We start from the raw sequence: 22,108 nt of genomic DNA on the forward strand, positions 1-22,108 counted from the left end.
GTCCCTTCTGCCCCTCCCTCTCCTGTGATGCTCCGTATGAATGTCAGCTTTGAAATCAGTTGTGGGGCATCAAAAGCAACTCTACCAACCCACAGTCCAGTCCCGGAAGTCAGAGGTGAGAGGCACAGCACGTGACCACTCTCTAGAGATCCTGGGTTCCTGCTGACCAGTCAGCAGCAAAGGGCTTGGGACACACTTGTGATAAAGCGAGGAAGTGCAAGAGCGGTGGAATGGGGCGGGCAGTGTTGAGCAGAGGGACCGTCCCTCACAAGGGCCTGGAGGCTGGCCCAAGGCCAGATCAACTCATTAGCTCAGCCCCACAGCGTGGGATTACAGGAGGCACGAGGGGCCGGTGGGCAACGGATACACCGGTTAGCATGGCTCTCGACTGTGGGAGGGCTGGACTCTCCTTTGCATGTAAAAGTTTCATTATTTCTGCCCTCCTGGGCCTTGTTGCTACTGGAATAAAGGTGGTAATTAAACATTCAGGAGTCGTCTGCCTTGCAAGCAGCGTCTTCAAGGCACTGGAAGCCGGAGCAGCTCTGGCAGAATGAGGAGACTTGGCTGTGGAGGAGGTTTGGGGAGGGGCTTCGCTGATGCCCCCGCCCTGCAGGTGAGGTTTGCAAAGAACATTGGCTGGAGCGGGGCTTCCTCAGCCACATCAATGGGCCAGGAGGGTGACCTGGGCAGGCAGCTCCTCCTCACAAGCCATCTGTCCTGGCTGGAGTGGAAGACTTTGGGTCCTGTTCTCTCTTTGACTGGAATCCTGGAAACTGTGCATTCCTTAAAGGAATTCCTTAAAAAAAAAAAATCAGTGTGTGGATCCTCCCACAACCCACCTTGGCAGTGGAGGACAGGTACAGGGCTACAGCCCCACAGCAGAGCCTGATATCACTGTCCAAAGGCATACACTGCAGACTTTGTGCTTTTCAGCTTAAAACAGGGTCTCACTAAGTTGCTGAGACTGGCTTTGAACCAGTGATCCTCCTGTATGAGTTTCCCAAGTACTGGGATTACAGTTGTGAGCCGTCATGCCCAGCTATGAGGTGCATCTGAAAACGCATTAAACCTTGCCCTCCACTGCCCCGCTCTCCACTAAACACCGCTTGGCAAAGCACTGCTAATGAGTGAGAAAGAGCTGACCACGGAGAGGAGAGAGGAAATTAGAAATCGCATTTCATTAATCTACAAAGAAACGAGTCTGCAGATTCCACTATGCCGCTGAAAAGAAGAATTACAAAGCCTTGAGCCAACACATGGCTCCACCACCAAGTACCTGGAAAGAGGGAAAATATAATTGACAGGGAGAAAACTATCACGTGCTACCTGTGTAATTATGCAGGGCCTGACTTATCATAATGGTACTATTGGCCCTGCACCCACAAATCCAGCTGTGTTCATACCCAATTTAGTATGGCAGCAATGAAAACCAAACACATTTTACTTAAAAGGTTTTTGTAGGTGGGCCTTTAGAACTAAAATTGAAAATTAAAAAGTAATATTTGCATTTATTTAAAATGTTTTAGTTTTTAAATCTTAACTGATAAGTAAAAACACAAAAGCCGTATGTATTTATGGGGTGCTATGTGATGGTTCAACACATGTATACATTGTGTAGTGTTTAAATCAGGATAAATACCTCTATCTCCTCTAAAAGTGCTTTTCGCCATTAGGAAATTTTCTTGGTAGGAATTTGTGTTTATTTTTTATTTCCTCTAGGGAAAACTCATGGTGGAGATAGATAAATGCCTCTACTTGGTTTATAATCAAGAAAAAATGGGAGAGGAGCTTTCTGGATATAGTTTAACATGGCCATGGGAACAAATATTTCCACTTTTTTTCCTTTCCCAAGAGTAGAAATGTACATTAAAAAAATGTGACAGCTGAATTTCTAGCAAAGTAATACAATATGAAAATTAACTAGTATCATGAAACAAAGAATAAAGATATGATCATAAGCTGGGCATGGTGGCGCACGCTTGCAATCCCAGTGCTTGGGAGGCTGGGACAGGAGGATCGCACAGGTTCGAAGCCAATCTCAGCTACTTAGTGAGGCTCTCAGCAACTTAGTGAGACCCTGTTTCCAAATAAAATATAAATAGGACTGGGAGTGTAGCCTGGGGTTAGGAAGCCCCTAGGTTCTATCCCAGTAACACACACACACACACACACACACACACACACACACACACAAAGATATGATCATAAAAGCGATTTCATGGTGACCATGTCCTGAAATAGGGGAAGGGCAGGAGATGGGAACACACCTGGGTGTGTCTGATAAGCTAGACGCTGAGGACATCCGTGTATGGAATCCTCAGAACATTCTACAGAACGACATCACCAGCATAGCGCCATCATCGCGCCAATTTTACTAACAGAAAAGTAGAGGGGTTCTCAGCGTCACGTGGCATCTAAGTGTAGAGCCGGATTTGAATCCTAGTCTGTCTGACGTTAACTATTTTTCAGATTTATTATTGGCTTACCCAACCCTCACAAAGGCTATACGCATTATGCTGGGATCTTGTGATCCAAGGCACAGGAACCTTAGGGAATATGCCATCCTCAGCCCTCCTGGTTTAGGAGTTCTGGTTGAGAATATCTAGAGACAGAAAACAAAGGGCTAATCCAAATACTTGGACCATGGGCCCCTGGCTCTGGTGGACGCCCCTTTAGGCCTCTGTGGATCCCAGGAGCAGCAACACCTGCCACAGGTGAAATGGTCCAGGCCTGCTGGTCTCCAGCGGACAGCGGATGTGTATGAAACAGTCTTCACTATGTGGGAGGGGCTCGGGCACACCTGAGCTTGGAGAGGGCTCCAGCCCCTCTGCAGGGTCAGGCACGGGATGTCCCTGATCTGAATCGCTCTTCATCGGGAGCTGGGTTTTTCTAGGTCCAACATTACCACTAAGCTCCCTTCCACCTGTCTTTGATCTGTGAAATCGGAATAGATCAGTGGCTAAGAGCAAGCAAAATGAACCCCAGCTCCACCTGTTTCTTGCTTGGACAAATTCCCATCTGTCTCCAAGGCCCAGTTATCTCATTTATGAAAGACTCAGTAAGCTTTAGAGGAGAGTCAATGTAATGTGCTCAAGGTCGGCAGATATTATTAGCTAAGACCCTGAGCCAATGTTAACAGGAGGGGCTGAGAAGAGACACCTGCAGGGTTCCTGCTGGGCCAGCAGCCCGTGTTCCTGGGCCCCGAGATGCACGACAGGCTGATCTGACACTTACTTCCAGCGACAGTGTGCCAGGAAGCCCCATTGACAGTGCCCTCCTCCTTCTGGAAGTCTTCCGTGTGGCACACCCTCCTCCTGGCGTCTGTCATGAGGCGGTGCGTGGAGGCGTAGGAGTAGGCCAGCCATCGGAACACGTGGTCGTCGGGTGTGGGCGTGTGCTCCTGGGTCTTCCACAGGGAGCGCACCATGTCGTAGGGGTACGCCACCACCAGCTCGCCCCCCTGCAGGTTGCCGCCCAGCACAAAGGGGATCTTCTCCATCCAGGCGATGACCGCTCTGGTCTCCAAAGCCACCTGTGGGCACACACACCAGTAAATAAATGAAAAGGCAGTTGCTTTTGTCCCCTAGCTTTCCAAACAGGGGCCTACTTTTTAAAAAGCAGCAATTCAGCTGGGCGTGTTGGCGCACGCTAGGAATTTCAACATTTGGGAGGCTGAGACAGGAGGATCGCAGGTTCACAGACACCCTCAGCTACTGAGGCCCTTTGCAAGTCAGTGAGAACCTATTTCAAAATAAAGACTAAAAAATAGGGCTGGGGTATAGCTTGGAGGTAGAATGACCCTGGGTTCCATCCCCAGTATGGAAAAAAAAAGCAGCAGCAATTTTATGGAATAATCTTAGCAATATTTAGAATTTCAGCATTCGTCCTGGGAAAATAAAAATTCATGGAAATAATGGATTTTTAAAAAGCAGAAGCCGTGGGTGTGGTGGCATGTGCCTGTAATCTCAGTACTTGGGAGGCTGAGACAGAAGGATCACAGGTTTGAAGCCAGTCTCAGCAATTTAGCAAGACCCTCAAAAACTTAGTGAGATCTTGCTTCAAAATAAAAAAATAAATACAAATAAAAGCTGGGGAGGCAGCTCAGAGGTAGAGGCCTCTGGGTTCCCTGGGTTCAATCCCCAGTATTAGAAAGAGTCTGATTTCCAGGGTAGAAATATTATTCTAGGTGACATCAAAGAGTAAGTGGTAGAATTAGGGTGACATCATTCCACAAAACCAGTGAACTAATTCAGGGGTAGCACATTCATCCCTGGCTACGATGGCACAAGACAGAGACCGAACAGCATCCCTCCTCCCAGTGGGAGAACACACACTTAAAGCTCAGCTGCCCAGAGCATCAGGCCTTTAGCCCAGGTCCCAGATAGTCAGTATTTTAGGATTAGTGGATGTTGTGGTTAGGTATAGAACAGCCCCTTGCAGAGCTCGTAAAGTGGAGTCTGGAGTTGACACAGTCAAGTCTTGAGGGTTGCAATCCCAGCAGGGGAGAAGTCCACTGTAATGGATTTACCTGGGTGGTCCTGGGAGGCCCCTCAGGGTGCCGCCTTGGCGATATTATATTTGGTTCCTCTTCCTCCTGCTCTTTCTGGCTTCCAGCCTCCATGATGTGAGAAGTGCAGCCCATGTACTCTCCCTCTCTCACCCTCCTACCGCCATGTTCTGAGATGCGAGGACCCTGGCTTCACATGGACGGAACCCAAAACTATAGGAAAACAAATCTTTCCTCTAAGTTGCAGGGTTAGGCCTGCAGATTATGGCTGTGGGAATGCTGACTGGAACAGTGGGCTATGCCGTCCCTGTCACTACTCAACTGTGCCGTGTAGCCAAGAAGTACCATAGACACACTCAGATGTGCACTCAGGCTAGCCTCAAGTTTGCCATCCTTCTGCCTCAGCCTCCCAAGTAGCTGGGACTACAGGGGTGTGCAATTACCCCGGCCATGTCTGACATTCTGTAATCCTAGTACAAGGGAGGCTGAGAAAGAAGGATTACAGACTTGAGACCAGCCTCAACAACTTTGCAAGACCTTCAGCAGTTTAGGGAGATCTTGTTTAAAAAAAAAATACTAGGTGGTATAGAATGTCCCTGGATTTAATCCTGGGAAGAAATGAGGGAGGGAGGGAGGGAGGGAGAAAGGAAGGGAAGAGAAGAAAGAAAGCTGGCGATCTGAAAAGCTAAAATTGCTAAGTTAGATATGGTCACAAACTGGTCAGTGTACCAAATATCTATCTTAAATTACTCATCTCCGTGAAGATAACTTCAGCAAGATAAAAATAATAATGTCAGAGAACTAAACATGGAGATTGCTTAACTGTGCAGTGTTGAAAGCTGATTCGGGGATGAATTGCCCTTCATCGGATTGTTTTTGTTCTCAGCACACCAGAGGCCCTGAGCTGACCTAGTCGGGGACCGTGAAACATCACACAGTATCAGTACTGTGCAACCCAAGGCATTCATTTAAAGGTGTGAGTTTCTTTGAAGCACTTTTTTTTTTTTTTGCTGGACTCCAGGAATTTTGATATATAATGTTTCTGTTATCATTTAGTCTAATTATGTTTTAGTTGCCTGGATTATTTTTCTCTGACCCACTATTTAAAAGATTTGTAGTATTTTTCCAAATATGTGATGTTTTAACTAATCTTACTATTAATTAATAGGTCTCCCAATCCATGCACTCCAACCCCCTTTGCCCCACAGAGCAAACTGTCACAGGATTGATTCTCATTCTCTCTCACTCACTCCCTCTCTCTCATATTCTTTTTTGCTCTCTCTCTCTCTGTCCATTTAACCCATATGCTAATGTCTAAACATATATTATTTGGTTTCACTTGCTTCTGATTTGAGGAAAAGGAGGGGAGCAACTATACTGATTGTCTCCTACAATTTTCCACTCAATTTATATTTCTAATATTCATTCCTGATGTTGATTAAAGCTGTTGTTCAGTGTTTTTCTCTCCAGTATGAAGACCTCATTTATCTGTGTGTATGGTAATGGGCACTAGGTAGTTTTCAGTCTCTTACTGTGATGAGTAGTGTGTTTTGACCTTTCCTGTCTTCTGGGACTCACGTGCTGAAACTGATCTTGTATGTATCACCTGGAGTAGAGTTGCATGCAGCATCATAGGACATGCAAAGTTTTTCATCTTATAAGACAAGTTATTTTCCAAAGTCACTGTGCTAATTTACACTCACCAGCAACGTGTAAGAGACCCGCTGTCTCCATCCTGTTCAAGACCTGGGCATTGGCTTCTTAATTTTGCCAGTTGATGGATGTAGAACATTCTCTTGCCTACATTTCCTTGCTGCTGGCAAGAATACCTTTTCCTATCTATTAACCATGTGTTTTCTCTCCCATGAACTGCCATTTCATATCGTTGGCTGATTTTTCTACTGGGTTGTTTGCATTTTACTTACTGATTATATATATATGAAGTTTAGCTTGGCTCTGCTAAAGAAACTGCCCCTTAGGACTTCAGGTGTAAGAAAGTTGGCAACTAAATTATGATTTTTGTTTTCATTTGTTTTTGTTGTTGTTGTTTTGTACTGGGGATTGAACCCAGAAGCACTGTACCTCTGAGCTACACCCCAGGCTACATACACCTCTATTTTAATTTTTCTTTTGAAACAGGGTCTCACTAAGTTGCTGATGGCCTTGCTTAATTGTTGAGGCTGGCCTTGAACCTGTGATTCTCCTGTCTGAATGTCCCAAGTATTGAAATTACAGGTATATACCACCATACCTGGCCAAATCATAACTTTAATTAAAAGGTTCTCCAAATATAACACCATTTGAAATTCTCAACTTTGCCAGGTGTCATTAGGATGTTAGTTGAAAAGAAAAGGAAGGAATAGGAACCATGAGAAGGAGTTCAGAAGATCCAGAGGAATGAATCTCTTCCTCCCATCAGCTACCCTTGGGCATCCTAACTAAACTACAGACACTACCATGGTCTGTCTTCATCAGTAGACTGCCTGCTTCTGAGGACCTGCATGGTTCTGGAGTAGGCCAATAAATGAGACCACCGTGGTGGCCCTCCATCACTATGTGGTGGCACTGTGCTGTGCTGCGTGGGCTAGAGCTGAAGGGGAGGCAAGACGGCTGCCCTCCAGCCACCTCCCTGGATTGCTCAGTGAGAGATGTCCAATCCTTGCTTGAGCTCGCAGTGTGCCTACCTGACATACAGAGCTCCTCAGTGTCCTGCGGAGGTTGATGCCATGTGCAACTAAATTCTGGCCAATGAGGTTTCAGCAAAAGTCTGTGTAGAAATGTCTTTTTATAGGAAATTGAAATTGGAGAGGAGGACTTTTAAAAAGATTAAAGAAAATCCTTTCTCTCCTTCCTCTTCCTCCCCAGTCTGACAGGTAGAGCACCAGCTACCATTTTAAACTGTGACGTTAGATTAAAAGTCACAGGCCAACATGGCAGAGGCAGAAAGACAGGTGATTCCTGGGTTCCTGATCACGGGTTTCTATTTGGCCAGCCCTGTCCCTTTGTGATCCTGTGAAAAAAGAACTGAACTTAAGACAATGCTATTTGATATTTCTGTTGTTGCTGAACCTAACAATAACTAATGTATGTAGCAGTCAAGCCAGACCTGACGAGACGCTATTTCAAAGTAAACTAAAATAGGCCTGAGGTTGTAGCTCAGAGGTAGAACACCTCTGAGTTCGATCCCCAGTAACCCTTCCCCAAACACACATGAAGCCATATTCTCTGCAAACAGAAGTAGGTGTTCTTTGACTTTCTGCTTTTCTAAAGATTAGAGGTATTTTTACTTACCGTGGCGTTTTCAGACAGAAACCACTCAGGAATGGCAATGTAGTGGTTGGGAACTTTCCTGGGGACATTCTGCCGATCCTCTGCCTCCCAGAGCAGTGTGTTTAAATCCGGAAAGTTGTTGTTGATGTCGATCCCGTCGTGAGTCCAGCGTCCCAGTGACCAGCCTCCCAGCTCTGAACCCTGAAAGATGATTCAGGAGGTGAAGCATCTACCAGCTGCAAGGAAGGCCCGACTCTGCCGCCTGAGATGTCCCCATGAGCACCTTCACCTCTGGATGCCCTCTAGCCCAAGGGTGGCATCTCCAGAAGAATACAGAACACCTGCTACTGGTATTTGGTGGGTGGTGAATAGCGTAGCTACGTCACTGCACAGAGAGCAGCCAGAGGACCACTCCTGCATGAACCACCACTGAGAAGTGCCAGATCCTCCACCCAACTCCTTCTCTCTCCTATGATGCTCAGTGGGACCTGTGAATAGTAATGGGCCCAAGACTCCCTCACTGCACCATCCACACAATCCACACACAATTTGTTTTTGTGGTGCTAGGGATTGATATTCTACCTCTGGGCTACACTCCCAGCCCTATTTTATTTTATATTTGAAAACGGGGTCTTGCTAAGTTGCTGATAGCCTCACTGAGGTGATGAAGCTGTCCTCAAACCTGTAATCCTTCTGTCTCCGCCTCCCAAGCACTGGGATTACAGGTGTGCACCACCACGCCTGGCAGTCAACCCACTACTGACAGAGAATGAATGCTCCTCCTTCTCTTTGCACCACGATGGCTCACCTTTAAGCTTTGTAAATAACTATCTGCACCAGTAGACACAACCAAACCTCTGCATCATGAAGCTTGCATTTGATAGGTGTCATTATTTATATCGTTGCCTAGTTTACTGCCAGGTGTCATGATATATATCATTGTGGATACAAGGCACAGCATAACATTAAATATACTTGATATGTAATTATATGCATATGCATATTTTAGATATGCCTATGACCTGTGCAAATCCTATATCATAATTAGAACATTAAACATAAATAATATCTCAGAGTAAAAGCCTGAGAGGACTTATGAGAAGATTAAAGTGCTCAATCGACACAAGGCATTCTACAATAAGTATCATCATTAAATATTTAATATGTTATTATTCACGTACACTCTGTCCAGCTTGTAGCCCTGTCTCACACGGACCCACAGGTCTCAGTTCCTCCTTCAATCCCTCAAAAGCCTCAGCAGAGGGACACCCCGAAAGAAGGCTGATAAGGTGGGGTTCTTATGAACTCAGGGCTGAGCACATTCAGGGCTGGGACCGTTACCCCTTCATAGGCCTTCTCGTAGCCATCGGGGTTGAGGGAAGGGAGGATGTGGATCCGGGTCTCCTCCACCAGGCGGACGATGCGTGCATTCTGGGCTAAGTACTCCTGGCACAGAAACTGCAGCAGCAGCAGCAGCAGCTCCCGGCCCAGCACCTCGTTGCCGTGGGCCCCCGCGATGTAGTGGAACTCCGGCTCACCTTTACAGAGAGAGACACAGGCTCCTGCTGGCACGCGCACAGCCCATTGGCTGGCACCTGTCGCCAGCTCTGAACCAGGTAAACTTACCATGGTGCCCAGATCTGTAAACCTCCAAAACTATATTAGCACTTATTATTATTATTATTATTATTATTATTATTATTATTATTTCCAAATAGGTGAGAAAAGGTAGAGAAAAATCTTAAGACAATACAAGCCACGGGTATCCAGGTTCGATCTTACCTAGCAAGACGAGATAAAACCACACAGTGCTTACTGTTTAAGATGTCCAAGTGAAACGCAAGCCTAGCAATTATTTCTCCCTTTTGGGAGGCAATTATTTTTCTTAAAACAACTTTCTACCAAGTTTACCGAGGACACAAAGACAAATGAGCACAGCAGATACTCATCCTGCAGAGTGAGCCAGCAGTGATGATTTGGTAAAGAAAGAGGCCGAGCGTTTCTTCTTTTAAAGCACCGCTTCTGAAATATGAGGGGTGCTCTGCATTACTGGACGTGTCCCCCAGAATTTATACATGAGAGCTACGACCCAGGTGATACTATTAAGGCGGGTGTGGTAGAGCATGAACAAAATCTAGTAGTTGGGAGGCTGAGATGGGAGGATCACAGGTTCAAGGCCAGACTTAGCAACTTGGTGAGGCCCCCATCAACTTAGTGAGCACCTCTTTCAAAATAAAAAATAAAAATGGCTTACAGCATAGCTTGGAAGTAAAATGCCCTGGGTTTAACCTCCAGTACCAAAAAAAAAAAAAAAAAAGTGATAAGGTGGGGTCTGTAGGAGGTGATTAGGGATTGGAAACCTTAAAAAGGGCTCAAAGAAACTAGCCAGGCCCCTTTGCCTTTCTGACTTCCTTCATGTGAGAACACAGCAAGGGGCAACCATTAGAGAAACAGACTCTCAACACACACCGAATTTGCTGGCACCTTAGTTTTGGTCTTATAGGCTCCACAACCATGGGAAACAAATTCCTGTTGCTTATCAATGACCCAGTCTCGGAGATTTTGTGAGAGCAGCTGAACAGACTCAAAGGAGCCATCCACGCTGGGTAGTTGATGGCACTTCTCCCTCCCTTGCTGTTACAAGGAAACTGGTTTAGAGCAGATGCAAACTTTGCCCTTTGAAAGAAGCTCTGAGAGGAGGTCCTGAGAGTTGAATGAAGCCAGACTGTAGCGAAGCAGACACACTCCACAGCTCAATGTCAGTGGACTGCTAAGGGCGCCCACATTTAGCAAAAAGAAAACCAGAGAAACCCAGCTGAACTGCATCGGCTCAGGATGGGGAGGGACTAAAAAGGAAGCTGAAAACAGGACACTGTTGAAGATATGATTGACCTTTTCATATAAAAGTGAAGAATCCATATAATTTGAGCTGTCAATGATCAGAATTTTCTCCTGGAAGGGGATTCCATTTTTTATGGTTTGGATATAGAATGTCTCCTGGAAGAACTCATGTACTGGCAATACAGAAATGTTCAAAAGGGAAAAAACTGAATCATGAGGGCTCTAATCTCATCAGTGGACATGTCCATTAACGGACTTTGTGGGCAGTAAGGCAGGCAGGTGGGGCATGGCTGAAGGCCGGTCATTGGGGTTGTGGCTTAAGACACTGTATATGGGCTCCCTTCTCCCCTTCTACTTCCCATTGCCATGTCCTAAGCTCTGCTGATGTGACTGGTCTAACATGAACTGAGCCCTATGAAACCTCCAGAACTGTGAGCAAGTAAATCTTTCTTCCTCTAAGTTGTGGCTGTCAGGTATTTTGGAACATGATTTCAACTGTCTCCAGTCACTGTCTTCTTTGGCTATTGTAATTGGCCTTAGAGGTGGAGAATACAGAATTAAACACATCCATCTTGGAGAAAAGGATGGATGGTACTGAAGAACTCTGCGGCGCTGGTCATAAATTTAGAGTGTCACAGGGCCCGGATCTGTCTATCTCCGCAGAATCTGTGTGAGGTGGTAGTTGCATAAACACTTTATGCCCTGTTTCATGAGTGTTTTCATGAGGGAATGGTCTTAAGGAGGTGCTTAAGGAGGCACCGCAGACAAAGGGGGACTGTTGTGATGGAGAGGGCCCTCCTCACCAACTTCATGCTCCCCGGGGTGGTCGGAAATCTCCACAGCATACAGCTTCAGGCCCTGGTGGCTTTTGCCAATGTTGTAAATCCTGGTGATGTTGGGACACATTTCATTCACAACCTTCATCAACTGAAAGACAAAATAAATGAATGGTTTGAGGTAATGATGGCTAAGCCCTAAAGGCCTGAAAGTCCCAGTGGGACCACTACCTCCTGTTCCTTTCCCCAGCCCTCCTGAAGGCTCTCTCCTCATGCTCGGTGCCTACCCCTATCCAGACATCCTCCAGATACCCAGGCTTACCTCTCCTGCCAACACCTGCCCTGCTGTCATCTCCTGAAGAGAAGCTCCAGACCATCTCCCTACCCTGGCCCTGTACTCTGAGCACCCAGTGCTTTAGGCAATCACCTGCCGGGGTTTGAATGCTTGTGCTCCCCCACACCATGTGATTCATACCTAATCACCAGTGCAGTGGTGTTAAGAGGTGGCGCCATGAGGGGTGATTATGTCTCCAGGGTGGAGGCTTCATAAATGAGATTAGTGACTTATACAGAGGCTAAAAAGAACTTGTTTGTCCCTTTAACCATCTGAGTATAGAGGGACACATCCAGATAGTTATCCCTCACCAAATCCACCAGGGCCTGGACCTGGGACTTTCAGCTCCAGAGTGTAAGCAGTAGATTTCTATTGTTTATAAGCATCCTCGTTTATGGTGTTTTTGTTATAGCAAAGGGGCCCAGAAGTGTTTTCCGGTTGTGGTCGTCACCTCCCTGGCTGTGGTCATTACTCTTTCACTCTGATTTCCTGCTTTCCTAATAAATATTGCCCAAATACTTATGTCTTAAATATATTTTATAACTTATGAACACCTGCACTGGCAGGGCCCAGGGGATGGCCACGGGCCCTGCCCTCCTGGAGCTGGCCCTGCAGCCACAGATGGGAGAAAGGAGGCGACCTGCTCCTCGTGAGAGGAACGCCCAGCACCGTAGCCATGGTGACAGGCGTCTTGGGGTAACAGTGTAAAAGCAGGCTGCATCTTGAAAGTGAAAGCCGGATGAGCTGTTTTCTGGATTTTGCTTTATAATCAGCTAGTCAGACTGACAGCTTTGGTCTGTGAGAAAGACACACACTGCCAGAGGAGGTAAGGAAGGTGCTGCCAGCCCCAGAGAACAGCTGCCCTGGGGACCGAGGACACTCCTGCCCGGAGGCTGCCCGGCCTGGCCTCACTGCGCCAAAGAATTGTCTGTGCATTAGCTCTTAAGCAGTTTTGATTTGTGGGGCTAAGCTTGTTTAGCCATGCCAGGGCGAGAAGACCTAACTCAAGGGGCGCCCTCCACTCGCTCAGCGTTTACTGAAGCTCCTGCTCCTGCAGGCACCCCGTGGGCTCCATGCTCCCATGAAGCCTTCAGTCCTCAGGGACAATTTCCTGACTGTGTTAAAGACAGGAGGGATGCTCAGGTGCTGCTGGAGCAGAGAAGGACATCTCAGCCAGGGTGGTTGGCAGACAGGTTCCCGCTGGGGAGGGATTTGCCCTTTTAAAAGATAAGCCAGAACCGCCTGGCAAGAAAAGATGAAGGCACAGCCCCCAGGGGGACAGCACGGGCTGAACGTGTGCAGACGACCTTCCAAAAACCTCCTGATTGGCCAAATGATCCATAAAATGTCCTTGTAAATGGTAAATAAACAAATCTGTTGCAAATTTTATGGTGGGTTAAAATCTATTAGAACTGGAAAATTGATATTAAGCAGAATTTAGGAGACAGTGCAGTTGTCGTAGCACGTGCTTCATTTCTCTTCCATTACACAATACTCTGTAAGAACCAGACAGTGGGTTTAAGGAGCATTTCTAAAGGGCTGGAAAGATTCATCACCGCTATCCCTGACTTTTATGGCTCACCTACGAAGGGTGACAGATGCAAGCTTCGCTGGGAATTCTGGGCCTAATTCTCTCACTGCTCCGGGGGGGGGGGTGAGAATGTGCTTCATTTCATAATAACTTATTTTGTGTCACAATATTTAAGTGAGAGGAAGCTGACTACCAAAGACTCTAATTTGTGAGACAGTGAAGACAGAAGCCCACCATAAACTCAGAAGCAACGTGCAGCAGACACACAGCTTGCACACCCATCACGAGGAAGGATGCAGAGGAGACTGGAGCCACCAGCAGAGACACAGCAAGTGCATCGCCAGTGATGCCAACAAGAGCAGAAGAAAACATTGTTTCTCTGTTCAATTGCACCCTCATGGCCACCAAGGGAAACAGATGAGGCAGAATGATTGTCTCCATTCTACAGATAGGAGACTGAGGCTCAGAGATAGTCATCGAGCTGGGATGGGAGGAGCCAGGACTTAGGATTCTTAGGGATATTCTCCAGGTTCTACAGTATGATTCTGTCCATGAAGGATTCCGTCCATGAAGGATTCTGTCCATGAAGGATTCTGCCACCCATTCTGTCTGCTGCACATTGTAGCAATTCTAAAAGACGGCCACAGCACACTGCCATCTCCTTTGAGGCGCCGTGCACTAGTCTCTGATTGAGTCAGAATTGATCTCAGCAGGTCCTGATCTGCAGGAGACCCATGGCTTTGTGTTCAGACCAATGGCTGCTTCTACAGACACAAGAGCCAGGCGGTTCACCACTAGCTAGGTGTGAGTCCAAGCTTTAGGACCAGGACTAGCCGCCCAGGGTGTACCATCCTCTCCCTTTCAATTATCCACAGAAGTGAAGTACTGAAAGGACTAGAGATCTTAGCCTCAACACTAGAAGAAGACCAGTATCATCTTCCCTCAGGATATGCGAAGATTCCTGGACCACGAGCCACCAGAATCACCCTTTAAACTCTACCCCCCACTAAGGTTTAGATTTGGAAAGTCTCTAAAACAAACAAACAAACAAACAAAACTTTTATGTTGAAACCATGATCCCCAGGGCAGGACGGCTCAGAGATGGGGCACGTTGGAGGAGGGGCCACTGGGGGCGTGGCCTTGAGGACGTTACCTGTACGTGTCCCCTCCTCTTGCTCTCTCTGTTTCCAGCCACCATGAACTGAAAGTGGCTTTACTCTGCCACATATCTTGCTGCCATGTTTCTACCTTGGAGCTGGCTGACCATGGACTGACCCCTAAAACCCTGAGCCCAATAAATTTTTTTTTTCTCCAAGTTGTGCTTGTCAGGTATTTTGGTTACAGGGATGAGAAGCTAGCTAATACACACCCACTGTAGTATTTTTTACCCAAGCCATATTTTCCCTGCAGTGGCACAGGGCTGCTATTAAAAGAACTCCATGCCATTGTGTCATCATGGTAAAAAAAAAGTATCTTTCACTCATGAGAACATGGACATTTCAAGAATCTTCTCTGAGAAAGTCCTCTACAATTCTCCCTGCATACTGGCACTCTAGAAGGTCAAGAAGCATGTCTCTGGTGACTGCCAACACCATGAAGACAAGGGTCATTACCTACTCTGCTCTTCCCAGTAAAGCAATCACAAACATCACCAGCAAAGACGTCATTCACTTACATGCATCCTTCTCACAAGGGAATACAACTGGGTGATTCTTAAAAGAATCAAACCTACTTTTTTGGAATTCAGGTTTTGGTAGTAATTGTGTAGCTTTTGAGGGGTAAAGAGAGAGCAAGGAATATAATTTTCACTGGTCTGGATCATGTAGTCTTAACAAGGGTGGGAAAGTTGGTTCTTTGGGCCTAAAACATCTTAGATATCACAATGCTCAACCTTACCTGGAAAAATCTTATTCCTAAGAACTTAATATAGTAGAGAGTGATTAGGTAGAACATATCTTTAAAAAACTAGTTAAGGAGGCATTAAGAAAAATAAAGATTAAGAAACACCACATAAGTACCAGAGTTTGCAAGACTTGTTTCTTTGACTCTGAAAGGAGAATACATTTTGCCATCCTGGTGTCTACTAAATTCTAGGGTTCCTGATTCTTTCATCTCTACAAAAGGAGATAGAATAAAGAGTTATCTCCCAATAACACATTTTTGCAATATATCAGAATAATTATTCCTAAAGATGGTAAAGTTACACATGATGGCACTTGTGCCTTGTCTCCCTCTTTGTTGATATTTATTTAAAGTAGGGGTCAGTCAAATGCTTCAGAGCAGTAAAAATGCTAAGAAATTCTGATGCACCCACTGCCCAGATCATGCTGCAACACTAATGGCAAAATATTAACTGAGAAATGTATGGGAAAGATAAAACTAGCTTCTGATCAAAATCATACAAATTCTGTGAACACAGAAGTTCAAACACTGGACAGAAATGGTGTGCTATGGTGTGAGTGTATATATCTACCCCAAATTCATATGTTGAAAGCTAAGACCTAATGTAATAATAATATAGAAATGAGGACTTCAGGAGGTGATTAAGTCATGAAGGCTCTGCCCTTATGAATGGAATTAGGATCTTTTAAAAGGGTTCTAGGAGCCAGGCGTGATGGCACACGCTTGTAATCCCAGCATTCGGGAGGCAGAGACTGGAGGATGTGGTTCGCGGACAGCCTCAGCTACTTAGTGAGGCCCTCCGTAACTTAGTGAGACCCTGCTTAAAAAATAAAGAATAAAAAATAGGGCAGGGACTGTAGCTTGGAGGTCGAATGCCCCTGGGTTCCATCCCCAAACCCACAAAAAAGGGGATTCTAAAAGGGTATGACTACAATGTGCCAATAATAACAGTGTTCTAGAGAACTAGCTAAAGTCCTTCTACCCTTCCATCTTCTACCATGTGAAGACACTGACTAGGGAGAAGAAGGAGAAAGCAGTAGAGAGAAGTAGAGACCATCCTGACCATCATAGAAGTAGAGAGTCATCTTTACCAGATACCAAATCTTCTGGTGCCTTGATCTGAGACTTCCAGTCTCCAAAACTATGATAAATAAGCCTCTACTGTTTATAAACTACCCAGCCTCTGGTATTTTATTATAGATATATGAACAGCCTGAGACATAAGGGGAAAATAAAAACTGCTGACACTTCAGCAGTGAGCATTTGAGAAGGATTTATCTACAGACTTTTGGTTTGCATTTATGCTGTTCATACAACAGCACTTGCCCAGTGAATGGAAATGTTTAAAAAAGAAAGAGAGAAAATGAAAAGAAGATAGAAAAGAAAATGTTCTCTTCCATCATCTTTCCTGGTCTGACAGGAAAGGAATTCCAGAGGCAGAAAGGGGGGAGGGAGTCAGAGTGAGACACATCGCACTTGGTGTGCCTGGGCAGGCAGGCCTGCTGCCCTGCCCTGACTTCCTGCCTCCAGCCTTTAGGGCCTTTGGGGCCAAGCTAGACCTGGTGCAGGGAGGCAGGAGCAGCCGATCATCCTGGAAATCAGGACCACTAGCCGATTTCCCATCAACTGTGCCTCACTCCTTTATGTCTATGGACACAGCAGTCTCCATGTTTCAACTTACCAACCAGGATTTCCTGAGCAGTTGGGACTTGCCAATACTGTGTCCAAAACCAAAGTCAAATCAACCCTTCTCCTCAAACTATTTCTTGCCTTACTAGTAAAAGCACCTCACTCTCCTGACAGGAGAATGCTGGACCCCAAATCACTTTATTGGACCCCAAATCTTTATTGCCAAATCACTCCAACAGGTAACTGGACTAGACAGCTCACTTCAAAAATTCCTCCCCATAATCCTTCTCCAGGGCAGGAAGTCCCTTTCTTGGGGATCTAGCTGCACTCCCCCCACCCCCCGATTATTCTTTTTATACAGAGAAGAAGCACAGCCCTGTTCTCCAAAGGTAAAATTAAAAACCACATGGACCCTGACTCAGGACTGGCCTCTCTTCCCCAGCAGGCTGCAAATTGTTTCAGACACACACCTGTACCCCCTACTCCACACCTCTGCTCTTGCTAGCAGCTCTGTTAGGAGTCCCCTTCCTGCCTTCCTCATGTGATGCAGCATGCTCAACCAGCTCCCCGTAGGAGAGGAGCCCCAGTTTTCCACTGGGACAGCTATTTGAAGATACCAGCACCTGGGCTCTCTTTGTACAGTGAGCTCCACTGAGGCTTACTGCTATTGACATTAACTGGACCAACTTAGTTGATATTTGTCTCATTTCTGGGCTCAACACAATGTCTGGAGGCATCCAGAGAGCAAACCTGGGTTAATCCACAGTCTTTCTTGTGATGGACTAGGAGGGAGGACAAAGTCATATAAATACCCCAGGAATGTGGAGCAGCAGGCCTGAGTCACAAACCTCAAGTCCAAGCACATTCTCTTGGTTTCTGAAGAGCAAGACGGCAAGAGGCGTTCTTAGCACATCCCACCTCTAAGTCTGTGCTGACAGGTGCTGGAAGCAGCCTGTGAGTAGCTAAGTTAAATGACAGTGGGACATGCCAGGCATGCTCATTTCATGGGTCTTGGGCTCAGCCTAGTGGCTCTGACCTCGGACACATCTCCCACACTTGCCTTGGACAGCTGACTCCTCTCCGCACCCACAAGCTCTCCCTTTGGGCTGTATTAACTTGTCCTTAGCAGATCCTTAGTTTGTAAATACATTTGTGAGGACATTCTGCTGTCATACCTCTTCTAACAGAATCTTGGCTAGCTAAGCATTTTGCCTTTGCCCACGCCTCGTCGTGCTTTCTAGCACATGCCGGAGGCAGACGTGGGATTTCAGAGACAACGTACGTACTAAGCACAGGGTCTGCCCTCTCGGCTTGTTCTAGGACGCAGGTGGTCCTTACCCCTCCCCAGCAAGCCTGAACAGGCTTCCACAGCACATAATTGCTGGGTAACTGTGATTAAAGCTGAGAAAAAGCTCGGCTGGTTGTTTTTTCTTACAGAATGTACAGGACTAGAAGTGTGTCCACCTGAAGTTGCGAGGCCTGGCTGTGCAGCAGACGGACGAGGACAGCTTCCAAAACATGGTTCCTGACCCTTTTCCTAAGGTCTCCTGGTATAGACCCTGAATGTCCCCCAAATGCTCATGTGTCAAAGGCTTTGTCCCTCATGTAGCAGTGTTCAGAGATGAGGCTCTGACCTCCACAGTGGATTAATCATTTGGTGAAGTAGGAATTTGAATGGACTATTGGGAGGTGACGAAGACAGAGGGAGCGGGAACTTGTTGGAGGAAGTAGGCCCTGGGGCCATGCCCTGGAAGGATATTTCTTGTGCCTGGCAGCCTCCTCCTCTTCCTTCCCTTCATCTTCCTCCTCCTCCTCTTCCTCTTCCTCCCCTTCCTTTCCTCCTCCTTCTTCTCTTCCTCCTCCCTCTTATTCTTATTCTTTCATTATCTCCTTCTCTCTCTCTCCCTCCCTCCCCGCCTCCCTGTTGCCAGGAGCTGAGGACCTTTCCTCTGCCACACACTTCAGCCATAATGTCTGTGCCCTGGAGCCAGCTGGCCATGCACTGAAAGGTCTGAAACTTTGAGCTGGTGGAAACGTCTCCTCCTCAGAGTGGGCTGTGTCAGCCATTTTGGTCACAGTGATGGAAGTCTGGCTAACACCTATATAGGGTTCTGTTTTACTTGGTCTGAGGTGAGTTGAAATGCAGGTATTTTTACAAATTTTCCCAAGTGATTACAACAGACAGCCAAGACCAAGACTGGAAATCTGAATAGTAAGGGGGTAGAGCTACACAGTATCTTAGTAACTCAGTTTCTCCATCTATAAGAAAGAAGAGCCATGGCCGCTGTGCCCCTGGGATGCTGGGAGGGCTGAACACATTAACCAATGGCTGAGCAGCATCCGTGTTACCCTACAGCCTTACTTTTCTCTGACTCTGCATATGACTGACAGTCTTCAATCAGGAACCTCACTCAGACACCTGGTAGTTCTTAGGAACTAGAGTATTAAATGACGTAAGATGTATAAAATCTTTTCTGCCAAACAGCAGCCAATTTAGCCCATATAACTTTTGGTTGACCAGAATCTTCCAGAATCTTAAACTTTGTTTCAAAACTCCTGTCTTGTCCTAGAAATAAGCCAAAATCACTGCAGAGTTGTACTTTAAATTTTGTTTTTGTTTTTGTTTTTTGCTTCAGAATTCCCACCTGTCTTAGAAAAGAGGCAACCGCAGAGCACTGTGAACCCCAGGCCCTCACCAATCAGGGCAAGGGGTGAGGCCAGAGCAGGGATAAAACCATGAGTCAACTGAGTGAACCGCCCACTCGGCTTCCCAGACTCTGTCAGTTGCACAGGCTTCTGCAGAAGTAAAAAGGCTTTGCGTTGCTAAGTGACTTTCCAGTGTCTTGTTTTGATTGACAGCTTGCATTTGCATGTCCAACAATAAGAACAGTCTGGATTTGAGTCCCATTTTAATCATTTTCTACAGAGGGAGCCCTCATCTGGTCACCCAAACCCCACTGAGGCCTCCTCCACTTTGAAATTACCCGCATTCTGTGTGTCTCCTACAGACCAAGTAACCATTCAGATTGCTGTCTCTTGCACAGGATTCTAATTTCTTCAAAAATATGTACATTATGTTCTTATGGGCACATTCTCTGCTGCTCTTTGACAAACTCCTGGCATGAGTCTTCATGCTCTAGGTCTTTGTTTTCAATTTTTTTTTTTTTTTTTTGGTGGTACTGGGGTTCCTGGAAGCCCTTCTACCTCCGGGCTACACTCCCAGACATATTTTATATTTTTGAAACAGGGTCTCTTACGCCAGCGCGGCTGGCTTCGAACCTGCGCGATCCTCCTGTCTCCGCCTCCCAAGCGCGGGGATTACAAGCGTGCGCCACCACGCCCGGCCTGTTTTCAGTTTTTGAGGAGCTGGGGATGGACTCCAGGGCCTCACACACTCTAAGCAAGCACCTTGCCATGACATTCCCGGTACCCATGCCCTAGGGCTTACCTGCCGTGACATTCCCGGTACCCATGCCCTAGGGCTTACCTGCCGTGACATTCCCGGTACCCATGCCCTAGGGCTTACCTGCCGTGACATTCCCGGTACCCATGCCCTAGGGCTTTCCTGCCGTGACATTCCCGGTACCCATGCCCTACGGCTTACCTGCTGTGACATTCCCGGTACCCATGCCCTATGGCTTATCTGCCGTGACATTCCCGGTACCCATGCCCTACGGCTTACCTGGCGCATTTCCTTATAGTTGTGATGCTTAAAATCTAGGTCATCGGTGGTGGTCATCTCGTTCCGTCGGTGATAATAGTTATTAGGATCTGGGGACAGAGAGGTGCTTTGAAGTCACTCACATCATTCCATTACTTGGGCATCTCTGATAGGGGCCTGGCTCATGTCGGGACTATCGGACAGCAAAATGTTCCCTCCCACCCAGCACAACCTCCAGCTTCGAGCTTTGGCTCAGAGGCCAGAGAACCAGGAGGCAGCAGAGGAGTCGGAATTAGCGAGTGGTTAAGAGCGTGGAGCCAGCGCACCTGGGCTCAATCTCTACTCTTCTGCTCAAGTGCTGTGTGGCCTGGAGCAAGCCACTTGAGCAGAATTTGTCCAGAAACAGAGGAACGAATGGTACCATCCTCATTGGTCTATCAGTAGTAGATGGTACAACCTATGTACCCAGCAAACATCAACACTAAGCAAATACATGTATGAATATCAAAAACACAGGCATATACATAGAGACTTTAAGAAGTTTGTGGACACTATTAGCCCCTTACCCAGGTTGCCTTCTCTTTTGTCCTTCCTAACAGAAGCCCATATTGAGGAATCCCTTCTTCCTGACTCTAAAATATTGTCAAGTCCTTAGCTCCAGAACCAGGCCGTTGAGCCCAGCACTCCTGGCTGCTCTACTGCTCCATAGCACTTTGGCAGAGAGGAAGATGAGGGACATCTTTCCTCAGCAGTGAGAATGCCGACGCCCATCACCCACTTGCTGGAGTGGCCATCTGCCCCCCAGAGGTGCTGCCACAGGATGTTCTGCAGCAGAGCCAACACAGCCAAGCAGGAGCAGAGACAGAGAAGAGCCCGATAACACCCAGAGCCACTGAGCGGCCAGCCCTGCAGCCCCGCCGCCCTGGGGACGTCCACTCATGTGAGAGAGAATCCCAGAATGGGGCATGCAGTAGGGTTCCTGCCGAAGGAGACCAAGTACCGGGCAAGGGCGATCAGAGTGTAACAGAGACTGAGGACTGAGGCTGGAGCCAGCTCACGGGGACACGCCTGCTCTTCACTTGATCCCCTCTGCATAATTGACATGTCCCCTTTAGTGCCCACAGGCCTGAATTATGTATGCAATTACACACACAACACACAGGTGAAGAGGGAGGAAGAGAACAGGAAGGCAGCCCCAGGCGCACTGAGGTCTTCCTCTGCATCTGACAGAGGGACAAGGAGGCTCAGGGGGTCTGGCAGCCTGTGGCATCTCCAACTGGAGGATGTGACCAGAGACTGTCCAGCTCAGCGCTCCCTGCATGTGGAGGACTCGCAGCACTTTGGAAGGCCTAGACCGAGCCCCGTGAGAACCACAACAGACTCTGCCTGATGCACACCGGTGGCTTTGAGGCTCGTTTCGTTGCTGAGGAAGGGGCAGGCAGCGGAAGGGCCCGCACTTGCAGCAGAGAGGCCCTATCTGTGCCACCAAAACAGTCCTCAAGCCAGCAGTACTGGCTGCGTCTCAAACCCAGCCTAGACCTACTGGATGGGAATCCACATTTTAGCAGAATCCCAACCGACTCTGGATGCAAAGCTCCCAGCCTATGCGAGGAGGCATTGTGCATGCTCCACCCACCCACTCCAGTGAACCAGCCTA

At 47.1% G+C, this 22,108-nt stretch overlaps 1 protein-coding gene across 1 annotated transcript in view; it reads right to left on the bottom strand.

Moving 5' to 3' along the window:
* CPXM2 (carboxypeptidase X, M14 family member 2) overlaps nt 1-22,108 on the bottom strand; it is a gene marked incomplete at both ends in the record, with an annotated part of 142,766 nt that overhangs the window by 17,971 nt on the left and 102,687 nt on the right. Inside the window, 5 exons of the mRNA XM_080694879.1 lie at nt 3,235-3,532; nt 7,799-7,978; nt 9,119-9,315; nt 11,422-11,545; nt 20,473-20,561. Coding sequence (XP_080551005.1) covers nt 3,235-3,532; nt 7,799-7,978; nt 9,119-9,315; nt 11,422-11,545; nt 20,473-20,561 — 888 coding nt within the window. The remainder of the gene's footprint in view (nt 1-3,234; nt 3,533-7,798; nt 7,979-9,118; nt 9,316-11,421; nt 11,546-20,472; nt 20,562-22,108) is intronic.

This window comes from Muscardinus avellanarius (genome assembly GCF_963383645.1).
Source record: "Muscardinus avellanarius genome assembly, chromosome: 4".
Lineage (NCBI taxonomy): Eukaryota > Metazoa > Chordata > Mammalia > Rodentia > Gliridae > Muscardinus > Muscardinus avellanarius.